Source organism: Natrix helvetica (genome assembly GCF_964273705.1).
Source record: "Natrix helvetica genome assembly, chromosome: 2".
NCBI lineage: Eukaryota > Metazoa > Chordata > Lepidosauria > Squamata > Natricidae > Natrix > Natrix helvetica.
In genome coordinates this window covers 169,493,696-169,510,776 of record NC_138552.1, presented here as the reverse complement: position 1 = coordinate 169,510,776, position 17,081 = coordinate 169,493,696, and the positions used below count along the sequence as shown (strand labels likewise).

The window sequence follows — 17,081 nt, the reverse complement described above, 5'->3', positions numbered from 1 at the left end:
ATTAGTAACTTCTGAAATATTTTAACAAGGACCAAGAAAAAAAGGCACTGAAGGGAGCTCTTGCTATTTGCAATTCCAAGCCAACAGGAATTATGAATTATTAGTAGATTCAATGTATTACTGAAACCAAAAATCTTTTGATGTTCTAAAAGATTACTATTTTGAGTTCTCAATCAATATAATTTTTTATGTAAGTTATATAAGTTATGTTAATATAACATATTAACATAAGTTGTACCCTGTTTTTAACATGTAAAGAGTTTATATTTTGGTGATGTCAGATTGTGATTCATGGATCGAATAAGCTACTTTACAATACACCAAAGTTCTGGCTATATTTCACTAGATAGATTTCAGGTTGTGTGAATTTCTCCATGTTTGTAGATCAGGCAAGGAACTGTCTGCAGTTTGAGATTAAATAAGAGCAATGCCTGAAGACAGACTTTAATCATCCAGGCTAGGAGGAAATAAAATATTTTGGATATAAGTACAATTTAAAATTGTTGCATATATTTCCCATATTTTATTAATGCACACCAGAGGTGATATTCAGCAGGTTCTGACCAGATCCGGTAGCAGAAATTTTGAGTAGTTTGGAGAACTGATAAATACCACCTCTGACTGGCCCCACCCCCATCTATTCTCTGCCTCCCAAGTCCCAGCTGATTGGGAGGAAATTGTGATTTAACAGTATCCTTCCCCTGCCACACCCACCAAGCCATGCCCACCAAGCCACACCCCAGAACCGGTAGTAAAAAAAATTGAATCCCTCCACTGCTGCACACATGTGTTACATTTACATATTGCTGTTTGCCCATAAAAATGAGTTTGCATTTAAGACATTCAGATTGAAATCCCAGGTTCTTCTGAGTGGGGACTCAAATTTATTCATCTAAAGAAACAAAATAACTCCTACATACGGATCACTAATTTGGAGCTATAAAATATAATCAAATTAGTCAAATGAAAAAGTAAATGAAATCCAAGCTGGAAACATATGGTTTATATTTCTAATATTTTAAGAATACTTACAGATGGAAGGACTAGTGTCCCAAAGGAATCTATATTTGAAAAAAAGAAGAAGAAGAGGAAAAAAATTAAAAGATTTCACTCATCCATATGCCAGATATTCTCCCTATTCAAGCATGACTTCTTTATATTGCTTATTCAGCAACATTCTTTTTAAAAAATATTGGACAATGAGATATCCAGACAATAGAACTGTTTAAGATGGGAGGAATTAACAGGTTTTACAAAGCAGGAAGATACGGATACCTCTCAACTTTCAACTAATTGCCACCAGCCATTTTCAACTAACAAAGGACCCCCAAGAGACTTACAATCCACTGTCAAAAGTTCTGATATCACTCCCTCCCACAGTCACGGGTGCTTGGCACCCAGCCTGCATATATGGCCGTTTGCAGTGTCCCATGATCACATGAGTACAATTCATGGTGGCACTGCTGAAAATCAGAGTTTACTTCTAGTTTATGGAAAAAAATCTAACCCAGTTAATAGTGGGCTCGCTTAAAAACTGTCGTGTTTGCTTAACAACCGCAGCATTCAATTTACAACTGCTGAATTCACTTAACAACACTTCAAAAAAGATAGTAAAAATAGGTCTGGTCATGTGGTGACTCGCTTTACAACCACCATGACTTATGACCATAATTGCCAGGCTCAATCGTAAGTCAAGGACCACTTATAAAAAATAAGGGAACAGACTTTAACAACAGGCTCTCTCTTATTTGATCTACCATGAAAAAAATAATCTAAGGAAGCAATTTTCTATTCAGCCTGCAGGAAGGGATTACCTAGACATTACTCATATAACTAGAGTCCTTTCTATTACAAGAAAGTTGTGCTAAGTTTCTGGTTCTTTCTTAACATCATGTAATTATGCTAGTCTCAGCTTACTACCATACACTGAAAGAATAATTCATGTTCACGTGTTTGTTCTACTCACAAAATATTATTCAAGTCTAAAGGAAAAATTAAAAATACCATGTTCCATTTGTGGTAGTATCAGATAAATAAAGATCCGAAAGCAAAATGTATGTCAATGAATAAGCAACCACGTTTGGGTGAGGTTAATCGCGCACACACAGAAGTGTATGAATGCTACACAGAGAGAAGTAGAATCGTTCTGATAAGTAATACTTTTCAGCATGTCACACCTTTTTTTTAAAAGGAATTAAAAAAATAGGGCAATCAGATAACTATACATGAAAATATACATGAATTGTATTAACTAACATTAATAGGGAATAGAAGGGAAATAAATTAAGCCAAATTAATGAACTTGAATTGTTTTTTACAAAATGGATCTCAGAAGTGTAATTATATTCAAATACAGACATACATACATTTAAACATCCATACTGTATTTTTAATGTGTTTATTGTATAAAATCATTATATAAAGTACTACAGAGTTTTCAGAATGAAAAAAAATCATACCATAGGTTTTTGAAAAACTCCTGGTACCTTATATTAATTAGACAAAGTGTTTAATCATTTTTAATAGTTTGGATCAGACGTCAACAAAGGGTCAATCATGATTCACTGATAGATCTTTGTGCAAGTTACAGTATGTCAGCCTAAGGAGTAAGCCCTGTTCCATGAAACTTTAGGGCTGCATAAGAACTTAATGGGTTTCTGTGAGAGACTGAAAAAACCCTGAAACATGGCCAATTTTCTGTCACTAGAGGTTTGCCTCTTGATCAGGTGCTTCTGGGTTTTCTTTTTAACTAATGGTGTGAAAAAGAACTAATACGCCTGGTCCAGATGACTAAACACCAACAATACAGCAACGAAGATATTTTCCCCTGAAAAAAAGGGCTTTTGAAATTCAGCTGATTTCTGTTTGGGGAGGGGGGATGCCAATTATGTGAAAGCTCTGTTTCTGGTAGTAAAAATAAATTCCTGCCCCATGTATTCCCTCAACAGCATCCTATTCCATATTTTATAGAAGCTAAAGTGGTGCAGTTAAGATGTTGGACTGGCAAGATAGAGATAGAGACCCAAGTCAGTCACAGAAGCTCATTAGATAACTAGATTCTATCACTGCAACTCTATCATCTTCTAGAGTTTGGATAATATCTGAACCCAACAATTGGCCTATGAAGTCCTTAACTGAGGAGACTATGATACAATTTAAATCTCAAAACTGGTCAGATGCTACTGAATTCACAATCAAAATTTGGCATTGCTTCCTTCAATTTGCATTGTCCGATCAGCCTTAAGCGAGACGCACGCGCGCCCTCCGAGACTGCTCCCCGATGCCTGGAGCGAAGCGGAGAGACCCCCACCAGCCACCGCCGATGCTAGGGTCCTCCGCGAAGCCGCTCCTTCGGCAGGATGCCTCTCCGGGGCGTCCTGTGCCCCCCCAGAAGCGGGGAAGCCCACAGGGGAGCGGGAGCGGGCAAAGGACTTGCCCGTCACTGTCAGCCGCCGACGGAAGGAAGCAGCGGCGGTGTGGTGAGGCGCTTCCTCTCTTCATTCCCTTTCTTTTGACTTGATGGACTTTTCAGCTATTTAAATCGTTAAACTCTCGGATTTCTTTGGAGGTGCGGCTGGAGGGAGGGGGATTTCCCCCCCCCTTGGACAAGCGGCTTGGAAAAATTCTGCTTTTGCCCTCAGGGGAAGGAGGAGGGGGGAGAGCCAACCAATGATGCCTCACCCCTGTAAAAGTGATTTTCACTGGACTTAACTCCATAGCTTATTGATGACCTGAGAACTTTGACAACTTTTAAAACTTTAATATGCCTCTGAGCTCTAAGCTGGCAGGGCAAGATGGCACACTTCCGTTGTCTTTATGAACTCTGAAACCTGACTCCACCTTTAAAACTCAGGCTTCCGGTCTTTGTCTCCGTGTCACCCAGAAGAATCTCTTGTGGATTGCTATTTTTTTTTTAACTCCCTGGGGGAAAAATTCCTCTCTATTGCCAGACTGACTAAAGAATCTCCCCTCTGCTTGGTTTTTCTGCCTCCTGGACTCATCTGTCTGCCCTACTTCTCCAGCTGTTCATTCTCCATACTGACTGATTTCTCTACTTTATAAACTATGTCTCCAAAAAGACCACCCCCTGGAAAACCTGGCTTTGCTACTTCTGCCCCGACATCTGCAACATCCAGTCCTGCCACACAGTCAAAGATCACAGAACTGATGCAACCTAAGAGCACTGAGATGGGTTTACAACAAATGCTTCAGCAACTCATACAGGGCCAGGAAGAAATTAAGAAACAATTAAAGGAAATGAAGGAAGAAATTAAAGAGAATCAAGTCCAAATTTATAAGAACTCACAGAGACTGGACCTTGTGGAGGGTGGGGTGGCGGAGGTGAGAGGGGGGGTAGAAGCAATGCAGAAGGGAAACAAAGAACTTGATATCCAGCAAATGAAAACAGAATTTGAGAGAATGTCCTTTTATCTTAGATTTCAAAATGTTATAGAAGCAGATGGGGAAAATATAAGGGACATCATGACTAACATTCTAGCTGAATACATACATAAAGAAAAACAACAGATGGAGTGGGAGATAGATCTGGTTTACAGAGTCAATTCAGCTTATGCCAGAACACACAATGTACCTAGGGAGGTCCATATCAAGTTTCTTAGAAAAAGCACAAGAGACGAAATTCTGGGTGTACAAAGGGGGCAAGCATTGACATATCACGACAGGGAGATAACCATCTTGAAGCAGATCCCCCAAAAAATTAGGGAAAAAAGGAAAAATTATTCGCAATTGGCGAATAAATTATACCAGAAGGGGGTGTGGTTTAGATGGTTGATGCCTGAAGGTATGCTGATATTCTGGGAGGAGACAAGAATTAGAATCAATACACCCATAGAGGCACAGGCCTTTATGGAAAAAAACAAAGCAAACCTAGAAAAAACAGAAGACTCTACAACGGCTATGCAGGACACGGGAGGGGCCGGAGCTCTGCCAGCGGGGGGAGAAGGGGCAATACCAAGAAAGCTCAGATCACAAAAATGAATAAGAAAACCACATTGTTATAAACAGACCGAAAGTAGTAATGAAATTATATGTAGACTATATATTATAATATATAAACTGATTGAAAATTTTCCTAGAATTAACATGCTGATTTTATATGATTATGTATTAATGTTTTATACTTAGATGTATTTTATGAGTCTGGAGGGAGGGGGCGTCTGCCACACTTGCAACTGCCAAAATTTGTACACCATTCCATTTACCCTTTTCCCTATGTTTAAAAAACCAATAAAAATTTTTGGAAAAAAAAATTGGCATTGCACTTATGTCATCTAAAGGAGAAATTGGGTTCAATATATCAGAAAACTTTTATTATCTGGATGATACCGTTTGAATCTGAGAAATGTGAATAAGAGCTCGTGTATTGGATGCCAGTATTTGTTTGACTGTATTACAAAACTTGATTTGAGAAAGTGCATTATTTGTTAGCTTTTGTTTTAATCAACAACACAGAAGCATTGGAACTGTTTCATTTATACTGATTAGCTAATGCAAAATTTTACTCAAGAATCATTCTTCCAGGATGTTTTTAAATTTTTGTAGCACCAGCCCTGGAAATTAATGTGTCATCTGGCAGGGTACAACAAGTGAGTTTTAAAGCAATGTTTATATTATAATTGGAGGTTCAGATGACTAAATATAATCTTTGCTGCACTGCGTTTATAACTTAGCATTCATCAGCAAATTCTAACCTGATGTACAGTTTCAGCCACTTTATATTCTTACACAAACAAGCTTGCACAGATATTTTTTCCAATATTTTATTATCATTGCTTGTCTCAATTTTTTAGGGATTTGCTTGAATTTTTTCCTAACTTCCTTGTTCAGCATGATTATTTCTTCCTTCACTGAGGCAAGAAGCAATTATATCCCTTCTTTGTTGGATGATGCAAATCATTCTTACCACTTGACATTTACTTTCATTTTTTGAATGTGTTACAGAATATAGAAATGTTTTTCTTCCTAAATGAGTTGATGCATCCAGTACCTGGTTCTTATACCTGGCTGGGCCATATTTTGCTTAACTTTGGTTTACCGATTGTGACACTTCTTACTGTATTGTGATTTAGTCACTAATAAGCTAAGATTGTTATTAAGGAGATTATGATTTAGTGTGGTGTATGAATCCAACCATTATATCTGTAGCAGCCAATTTTCATTGTTGCAGAACAAACCATATAAAAAATTGAGGCTGTATCCTAGTCATTAAAAAATGAAGAGAAATGAAATTTAACCTATGTGAAGAGAAATGACAAAATAGTTTAGCAATTCACTAATAAACACCTGCATACCAGTTTTAGGATTCAAATAAATAACATATTTAATATATCTGGGATGTATAACGCACCCATAAATCAATCACTGAGTGCATTGCCAACAGGGAATGGAATAGAATTATATCATAGGGTTTTTTTCCTCTTGAATTATTTGCTGTGCAAAAATAGAGTTTTATTAAAAATGTTTTTTTAAATATTAATCCTCTTTTATCATCTGAAAATTCTATGAGATCTAATTTGCCATTTGATAGCTCAATAAGAATCCATGGCTTTCTTGTATATACAATATGATAACTGTTAATTAAATTTATATCTTGTCTTTCCTCTATGAGCACAAGGTGCTATGCAAGACATTATCTTCTCTTTTTTTTCCCTGTAACACCCTTGTAGCAAGAATCAAGCCTGGAGGAGAACAGCAAAGGGCCAATCAGGATTCACTGGTAATTTTGTGTAAGCTAGAAAGGTCTTTTCCCAATTTTGACCGATGCACTAGTGTCTATTACAGCCATACTTACTTTCAGAGTGCCCTGGAAATAGTAATAGCCTTAATCACTGCTTGGCTGGACTACTGCTGATACAAAACCCAGTGGCTACCGGTAGATGTTAGCCCACTAAGTAGACCAGCCCCAAAATATCAACTTCAAAGGAGGGCTAGAACTCTACTGAGATAGGCTGTAATAACAGAATCTTGCAAGGATGATTGTACTTTATTCCTCCTTATATGTCAGTGAATCAGAGAGGATCCTGCCTGAGTAGCTTCCAAATACTATCTTACTTCTCAGTACTTATATTTAAAGTGTTAATTTGGGGACCTATAGCCCATGCTTCCATGCAATGATTCAAAATTTGCAAGATGGGAACTGAAGCCCCCATTCCTTTTTAAATGCATGTGATGTTAACAGGCTGCAAAGGTGCAGGACTTCTGTAACAACACACCCCTCTTGCATAATTTGCATCTGGATACTGCTAACTGATTCTTCAGCTACATTACTGCATACAGACCAAAAGTGAGAGTAGAGTGCAATAAAGAATTAACGACTTAATGTATCCCCTCTTTATCTATCACTCTACCTGGTGTTTGTTTAGGAAATTGCTAATCTCAGTTCATTTCCTTCTGTCTTTTCTCCCAGGTAAAGCTGCACACAGTACATGTTCTCTCTCTTCTTTGCAGGGTGTAGGTAGCTACATGCAAAGAGTGGCTATTTCTATACAGATTAATGGTTACTTGTTCAGCCACCATTCAAGGCCACTTACGACCAGTTCTCAAAATTGCAGCACAAGGAAAATCAATGAGGAACAGTAAGAAAAGTTGTAAGTCACTGATAAGTCTTCCACACCCTTCAACAGTCACGCACACACCCTGCCACATTTACACCAGCCCCTTATGCACCCTCCTAAACCCTACACCAGCCACCTCAATGCCAGTACACTTGCATCACACCAACAACTCATGCGCCTTCACATACCCTCCCGCACCAGACAGCAGTCACTTATTGTTGACTAGCCTACTTGCGAGCTGCCTGGGACATGCAACTTCCTGCTGGCTTCCCCACTGACTTTACTTATTGGAAATCAGAAATTGTACAGAAGTCGTCACTTAAAGACCTGTGAACCTCAACGACAGCAACAGGGACTTCTTAATTGCAATTACTAGTGATGCTATCATATGATGCTGCACTTTATAACCGTATTGCATACCGATCGAAATTCCAGTCCCAATTTCCATTGTTAATTGGGGACAACTTGTAATGTTATTAACAACCTGTGATTGTTTTTAAACCAAACTCCTTTTCATTATAAAATGTCCTTCACTAATCATTGGTCAGGTCAGATTTCAATTTCTCAAAAGGCACACAGTACAACTTCATCTTTAACAAGGGAGACCCAACACAAAAAGGAAGTTGCCAAGGTGTGTTAGAAACAAATAGGAAAGACCCTAAGACCATTTTTATACCCCAATTGGATATACAATTTTTTTTTTCAATTTGATCTGTTCCAAGGAATTTCCTTTGTATATGGAAAGTCCCATACAGTATGTGTAAAGCTGTCAATCTTTGCTATGGTTTTGGAAAAGAAGCTGCTATTAATACTATTTTCAAAATGTGTTTGAATGACTGACTTATTTGAAAATAGCTCACAGAGCTGCTATTCATTTGTTGCCAAGAAGTCATAAAACTTGCCTCTAAAGTTGTGTTCTTGTTGTAAAAACATTACATTTCTTCTTCTATTGAGGAAATGCAATACAACCCCCCACATACTTAATTTGTGAAAAGCAATATGTTGATATAAGAGGCACAGATTATTAGCAAAAGATTTTGCTGCCAATGCTTTTGAAAGTTAGCACTCTTCCTTTGTGTAAATCAATCAGTAGAAGAACAGCTTTATTTTTAATAACACTCACTCCTCCATTTAATTCTTTGAAAGTATCAACTGCATACTAATCAAGCCGTATTTCTTTTAAAAGAGGTATTATCAGAAAATATAATATCTGATCTGCTCTCACTGAAATGCATGCGGGAGAAGAGGAAGGGAGGGAAGGACATATAAAGCCACTTCTACCATTAGCCGTTTATTACGTCGATAGCAGCAACAACAGAGAAGAAACTGTGTTCATACATCTCTACTTAACTACATATGCACATTTATTCTTGACTTGTTTTAAGAATAATCAGTTGGGCAAGAGGAATTTTCATTAGGATAAAAACTGAACCGTGGGCACACTGCCTTGACCTCACGGGAGAGATGACGACCCTATATAAATTAGTTTGAATGGGGACTTATTGAACGATCAAAAACATATTTTGACTTTATTTTAGGTGTTTTGTGGTATTAGGCTCAAAGAATCACAGGTAGATGTTATATTAATAGCAATGATTCCTTATTCAACTAAGTCAAGGAAGCAGGCGAAGATCATGTATAGTTTTTTCTTCCTTCGGAATTCAAGATCTAATATGTATAAACTGCTAGTACCTCAGCAAATAATTATATTTGTAATCCCATACAGATTACACCACATACCTTAGGGCAATTGGGACCATTTCAAACTCAAATTTATATCCAGTTATTTCAACAAGACCCCATCCAAGTGCCATCTTTGTCTGCCATCCTAAGCATGAGTAAAACACTTGGAATACAGTGAGAATTGAATGAATATGTTTAGGACTGTACTGTAATCATAGAAGCTAATTACTGACACAAAGAAACTGAGTCACCTTGAATAGTGAGATAGGTGACATGTAAATTTAATAAATAAATTAAATAAATAGATCTCATTGCATTCATTACAGGCCAAGGCAACCATCTTACCTCTTTGAAAGACTGCTTCTCCTTGTAATACGGATATATTTGTCAAGAGTACTTGCGCTTGTATTCTAATGCTTGAGGGACTTTCCTTCAACAGCCCAACTCCAATAGTTAGATTTGCTCCAGGTCGGATTATTTTAGGAACTGCCAATAGGTATGTGGGTCTATAAATCACAAAAATAAATAGTCTTGATGCTTACTGATAATTGTTATTAAAATGCGTAATATTATGTTACTATTGCTGCCTATATGAACTACAACAACTTTGAGGGAACTAAGGCAACTCATCAAAAATTGTGTCTTGCTCTCATCTCTTATGCCATTTTAAATTCTTAAAGTGTTTTTTTTTGGGGGGGTGTGAAAGCAGAGGAAGATGTATAGGAAAAAAACTTGTTTGTATCCTTATATAGTTCTAGACTAGGAAATGATTAAAACTTAAGCAACAGAGACCTGAATCTCTGAGATATACTGAGATAAAGATACAGAACCATAAGGAAGGAAATTTTCCTCCTATAATTAAAAGAAAAATAATGCCTCCGTTAAAGAAGTTTCCCCAGGCTTCAAGTCATGCCTGCATCATCTGTATCCAGAAAGTAGTTGTTTGGGCAATTTAAACTCAGTGCCTAATAGCCTGCATTTTAGCACCAGATTAGCAAAATGCAAACTTAGGCCTCCCGTGGAGAACATAATTCCCCCAAAACATGCTCTTCCCCAATTTTCTCCCCTCCCTCCATAATTTCCCTTCTCGGTCCCTTCTCGTCCACTACCCACCCCCCTTTTATTTTTCCTACCCAGCGTTAACAAGCGACGAAGCGACCACAAAGCCCCAAATGAAAGGGAGGACGGGGAACAGCCAAGAGCTCCTCCGGGTAGCGGGAACAACTTCCATGAAGAGCCGCATCTTCCTTCTGGGAAACCGGGCAGCTGAACTGGAGACAACGGTGCTCCCCTTCCACTCGCGGCGCCTCCCTTCCTTTTCGGGCTAAACCGCGCTAAATCGGGGAAGTGAAAGCAGCTCCTTGTGTCGAAATTGGGGTAGCGCCTTCTCCAAAGGCAGGGCTTTCCTCCTCCGCCCCCTCCTATTCACTCGGAGGCTCCTGCCGAAATGAGGACGGGCCTTCGTGCCCTCCAACTGGAAAGGCCGGGGAGTGGGAGCTGGAGAGAAGGCAGAGCCGGCGGGATTTTTACGTGCTTCCTTTCAGGTCCACGGTGCACGTTCTCTCGCTGCTTAGGTCTGTCAACTGAAAGAAATTGCAGTTTTTTTAAGCGGTCCAGCGCAAGCTCAGCAAATTAGGGGGAAAGAAACTGGATTGCTAGAAGTAGAGGTCTAATGGGTTGAGTCAGAAAAAGAAATAACAGATTTCAGCAGAAGGATGTTCCCGCTTAGCTGGTTTGCAACAGGCTGCGACCTGCCTTGCTGAAGTTGGTAACTAATCTTCAGTTTATTTGGAATATGGATCTAAGTGAATAGGATCCGAGATGTAAAGCTGACAGTCTATGGTTTAGCTCCTTGCCAGAAAGCTCGAGGGAGATACTTCATCAATTAGAAGATTTTAAAACATAGCTCCAGTTCTTTGTGCCTTGTTGCCTTTATTATTATGGTTCATTGCACAATCAACCAGATGTTTGTACTGAGTTTGAACATTTTTATCCACCCCGTTGAGTACTTCCCAAGGACTTGGGATAGATAGGAGAGATTGTTTAATGATGTGCTAAGGTATTGTTGCAGGATGTAAGACATCAACATTGATCTGCTAACTTCCATTCTGTTATTTCCAATTCTGGAATTGTATTCTTTTCAGATACCCTCTTTTTATAGGACTTGATTTATAATAACAGGGGTAGGTTGCTACCGGCATTACTTTGGTTCAGAGCACAAAGTATCTTCACTTCTGCCAACACTGCATTATATACTTCAAGTAGAATTTGTCCTACACTATCTTGCAATTCTTTATATAATTCTATTGGTAAACTGTCAGGGCCTGGGGTCTTTTTTGTTGTTGTTTTTGGATTGCATGTATTAATTCCAACATCCTTATTTCTTCATTTAACATATTTTTTATTTCTTCTGGGATTTTGGGCAATTCCACTTTCTCAAGACATTGTAATATTTTCTCTTCTACGTGGTAGTCAGTCTCTTTATATAATTCCTCATAAAATTCCTGGGCTATATTTTTCTTCTCCTCATTTCGATAGTGTATATCATCTTGTAATTTGTTGATCCATCTCTTCTCTGTCTCTTTTTTCAGTTTATATGCTAGCCATCTCCCCACCTTATTAGCATTCTCAAAAGTGTTTTGGTTAATCTTTTTTATCTGTTGTGCCAAGTCCTTTTTTTCGAGTAGACTCAATTTATGTTTAATTAAGTCCATTTGTTGTTTTATATTTCTCTCTTGTGGCTTATCTTGTAGTTTCTCCTCCAGTCTTTTGTATTCCTTTTCCAGAGAGTTCCATCTTTGCTTTTTAAATTTCTTTTATTTCGCTATATAAAATATGGCAACTCCCCTCATATACGCCTTCGCCATATCCCATAAATTTTTTAGAGATGTATCCTCTTTTTTGTCTTCTTTAAAGAAGAGATGTAGTTGCTTAGCCATCATTAATTTAAATTCTTCATCTTTTAAAATTGATCTTTTCAATGTCCATCTTGTCATCCTTTTTTTCCCTATCAAACTAATTATCATTGGGTTATGGTCCGGCCAGAGGTTCGTGTCAATTTTAATTTCCTGATTGCAATTCTATTGATGTCCAGACCAGGTCAATTCTGGACAATGATTGGTGTCTATTTGAGTACTATGTGCATTGGTTTATGCCCTGATTTCTTTCTCTCCAAATGTCTTTTATTTTCAGTTCCTCTACCATTTAAAAACAAGTTTTTGTCCAGCCCTGTCATTCATCAATCACAATTGGGGTCTTTTTTTTACAACCTAAAGCCCCTGAAGAAAGCTCAAAGGATTTATCTACCCAACAGATGCTTCAATCTCTCTTAAAGGGACAGGACGAAATAAAAAAAACAACTTGCAGACCTAAATGATCGGCTCGGAGAAACGCAACAACAAGTCACACAAAATGAACAGAGAATAGGTGTACTAGAGGAGGGTGCGTTTGGGGTGAGAGAGGAGGTTAGAGCAATCCAAAGGGGGAGTGTAGAATTTGAAAACCACATGATAAAGATAGAATTTGAAAGGATGTCTTTTTTCCTTAGGTTTCAAAACCTGGAAGAAGCAGAGGATAAAGATCTTAAGGAGATTATGACCACAATATTAGCTGAATACATTAATAAAGATAAACAACAACTAGGTTGGGATATTGACCTGATTTATAGGATTAACTCAGCATATGCAAGAACACATAACGTTCCAAGGGACGTTCATGTAAAATTTCTTAGAAAAACCACAAGAGATGAGGTTCAAGAGCTCAAAGGGGTGCATCACTAAAATATAAAGATAAAGAAATAACCATTCTTAAACAGATCCCAAAGAAAGTAAGAGATAAGAGGAAGAAATATTCCTCTTTAGCAAAAAAGTTATATGACAAGGGGGTCTGGTTTAAATGGTTATTACCAGAAGGCATGCTGATTTTCTGGGAGGGCAGTAGAACCAGAATTACTACAGTTATGGAGGCTGAGGCTTTCATGAAGAGGCATACTGCTCTCCTAGATGGAATAGGGGATTCTATACAAGAGATGAGGGAGGGAGTGGCTGAGGCTCTGCCAACAGACGGGGGAGGGGAGGCAACATCTAGAAGACTCAGATCACAAAAATGATTTGAAACATTACTGCAATTGTTGTTACAATGTATTTTTTATGAAGTGATACAAAAAAGAAATGATAGAAACAAATTGACTATTTGTTAGACCTAGAACTGCTAATACTTAATGTTGATGCTTTTTAATATTTTTTTATATTGTAAAAGTAGCGAGATTTGGGGTGATTCTCTTTTCTTCCGCACGATGTAGCTGTCTAAAAAATTTTATATCCCTATTTACCCTTTTTCCCTGAATTTTTTTTGTAAAACTCAATAAAACTTTATAATAATAATAATAAAAAAGAAATATTGTACAGAGATAGAGTATTGTGTGGTATATGCATGTATGTATGAATACAAAATGGTATACATAATCATTAAAAAAAACAAGTTTTTGGTTAAGTTCTTTTCTTTCCCTTTTTCGTCTTATTGCTTTTATAGTTTTTATCAATTATTGCATTGTAGTGTCCCAAAATGCAAATGCTGTCATATGTTATATCACAAATAATGTTATGTAATTTCCTATAAAATTGCTCTTGTCTCCATTCAGAACATAGATTTCTACTAATAATTTTTTTTTTCTGATTTATTTCTATCTCTACTATCAAGATCCTTCCATCTTCATCCTTATAATTTTGTTTGGCCGAAATCACTCTTCTTTTTTTGTTGTGCTAATGAGGCATATATGATCCCTAGTTTGGCATATTCTAACAGTTGTTGTTTTTGTTTTTCTTTTATATGGACTTCCTGTATTACAATTATATTCAAATTTAACTTCTTTAATTTGTAGGCGGTGTCTATTCTGTGTCTTTTATCCTTAGGCAACTTTTTTCCAGTAGTCCGGTAGCTTAATAATTATGGTCTGGAGTATTATGAGATGGGTAGTCCTTTGAATACTAATTATCTCTCAAGGTTTGCAATACTCTTCACATTCTGCATAAAAAAAGTTTCATGATGGAGGCCAATCAATGATAGCACTATCTAAAACATGAAGGGACTGTGAAGGTGGTCATAGTTTCCTGTGGAATAGATAGCAAGTATTCCATGTATGATGGTGCTTATATGAAAGTCATTTAAAAAAATCTGGAGAAGTAGGTTTATTATTTCAGATGGCCCACAACTTACTTTTGTACAGCAACGGAATTAGTTTCTGACCGATTTGCCTTCCGAGAAATCATTCTCAGATGATTGCATCCTCCCACATACATCCCTGCGGCCAATTCGCTCTCACAGGGAGGGGCTTCTCCTGGTGCCGTCCACTAGGCAATGCCAGCGGGCGACACCAAGGAGTAGGGCCTTCTCTGTGATGGGCCCAACCCTCTGGAATGACCTCCCCCCCCCGACATCAGAACCACCACTGACTTCCGCTCCTTCCGGCAAAAATTGAAGACTCACCTGTTCCGATTAGCGGGCCTGGCATAATTACAACTGTTACCTCCTGATAGACGTATTATTAACTGGTTATTTTAGGGGTATTGTTTTTAATTTAATTTGTGTGTTTTCTTAGGGGTTTTAAAATTATATTTATATATACTGGCTAACGGTACAGTTCTTTTTAACTCTATTTTTAACCTCCTCCATATTTAACTGTACATATTTAATTTTTCTATTTATTGTATTTTGATGTATTCTTTGCATGGACTCTACACCGCCCCGAGTCCCTTTTGGGAGAGGGGGCGGTCTAGAAGCATAGTAAATAAATAAATAAATAAATAAATAAATAAATAAATAAATAAATAAATAAATAAATTCATTAATAGGATTATTATTATTATTTCTTTGGATTTCTAAACCGCCCCCTCTCCCAAAAAGGGACTCGGGGCGGTGTACAGTCAGATAAAATGCAGATAAAATACATGAATAACAATATAAATAATATAAAAACAATTAAATACTAAACATTTAGATGGAGGAGATAAGACTGTACAAGAAATAAATATGCTATGGAAACCCTAAAAAACATCCCCAATTAAAATACCCAAACCCAATTAAAATATATCCCCGGGAGGCAAAACTAAGAGAGTGCCAGGCCAGCTGATTGAAACAGGTGAGTCTTTAATTTTTGACGGAAGGAGCGGAGGTCGGTGGTGGTTCTGATGTCGGGGGGGAGGTCATTCCAGAGGGTTGGGCCCATCACAGAGAATGACCTACTCCTAGGTGTCGCCCGCTGGCATTGCCTAGCGGACGGCACCAGGAGGAGTCCCTCCCTGTGTGAGCGGATTGGTCGTAGGGACGTGTGTGGTAGGATGCGATCCTGCAGATAACTAGGATGAAGAGAATAATTACTTTGTGAATTGTCCTAGGCTTACTTTGCAGAAACAAATACTGCAGATAAGCTATTTGGAATTTCTGCATCTGAACAGCATTTGAAAGCTGATGTAATATTCCACAAAGAGGCAAAGGGGGGTGTTCAGAATTATACTACTATGAACATTTCAGGCACCCCAATTTCAATGTACTCAGTATATTTTGCTTAGCTATTTAAAAAATGTATTGGCCTAACTATATTACTTCACTCTGTTTACTGATGAGTATTCAATACGCCTCCCCACCAGGAGAGGTCATTTGGCCAATAGTGGTGAGTTTAGCTAACGTAGTCGTGCAAGTAGGTGGCGCGTTGTTGTGGCCCAGCAGCAGCCAGCTGAGCTGTTGGTGGACTCTGACACTCAGACCATTATGGGACTGCACTGGAGGATGAGGAAGACTCTGGAGGTTGTTTGGAGTCAGAGCAGGAACTAGAGAGGCCTGTTGGCCACCAGCTGGCATCTGAGTCAAGGAGCAGTGAGGAGGAACAGAGGGAGGTTGTCCCTGATGTGTGTGTACGTAGAGCTGAGAAGAGAAAGGAACAGCTGTGAAGAAGAGTCATAGAAGGAAGTAAGGACAGCTGGCTAAAGGTGTGGCCCCTCCCAAAGAGTTTATAGATAGAGCGACGGGAGGGGAATCTTTGCAGGAAACAACATGACCATGGTATCCTATTGCGCCGGCTGGAGGGGATGGGAGTCGGAGGCACCGTCCTGCGGTGGTTCGGCTCCTACCTCTCCGGCCGGATGCAATGTGTGTTGACTGGGGGGCAAAGGTCGACCCCGAGGCCACTCTCTTGTGGGGTGCCGCAGGGGTCGGTCCTCTCGCCCCTTTTGTTCAACGCATATGTGAAGCCGCTGGGTGAGATCATCCGTGGTTTTGGGGTTGAGTATCATCTGTACGCTGACGATACTCAGTTGTACATTTCAACCCCAAGCCACCCCAACGAGGCTGTCGAAGTGATGTCCCGGTGTTTGGAAGCCGTCGGGGTCTGGATGGGGGACAACAGACTCAAACTCAACCCCTCCAAGACCGAGTGGCTGTGGCTACCGGCACCTCGGTTCAGCCAGCTGATTCCATCACTGGCCATAGGGGGCGAACAATTGCCCCCTGTGGAACGGGCGCGCAATTTGGGCGTCCTCCTAGATGCCCGGCTGTCAATGGATGATCATGTGGCAGCCGGGGCAAGGGGGGCGTTCCACCAGGTTCACCTGGTGCGCCAATTGCGCCCCCTTCTGGACCGGGATGCCCTACGCACAGTCACTCATGCACTGGTGACGTCTCGCCTGGACTACTGTTACGCTCTCTACATGGGGCTTCCCTTGGGACGCGCCCGAAGACTGCAGCTAGTCCAGAACGCAGCCGCGCGGGTGGTCATGGGGAGTACTAGGTACTCCCACGTAACACCTCTCCTGCGCGAGCTGCACTGGCTGC

The 17,081-nt window shown here is 39.2% G+C and overlaps 1 protein-coding gene across 1 annotated transcript in view; it reads right to left on the bottom strand.

The window, feature by feature from the left end:
• CD109 (CD109 molecule) overlaps positions 1 to 10,889 on the bottom strand; it is a 74,351-nt gene extending 63,462 nt beyond the window's left edge. The window contains exons 1-3 of the mRNA XM_081940347.1: positions 10,391 to 10,889; positions 9,603 to 9,763; positions 1,033 to 1,061 (exon numbers count right to left, since the gene is read on the bottom strand). Of these exons, the coding sequence (XP_081796473.1) occupies positions 1,033 to 1,061; positions 9,603 to 9,763; positions 10,391 to 10,500 (300 nt within the window). The 5' untranslated portion in view covers positions 10,501 to 10,889. The remainder of the gene's footprint in view (positions 1 to 1,032; positions 1,062 to 9,602; positions 9,764 to 10,390) is intronic.
• Positions 10,890 to 17,081: the final 6,192 nt, after the last annotated feature.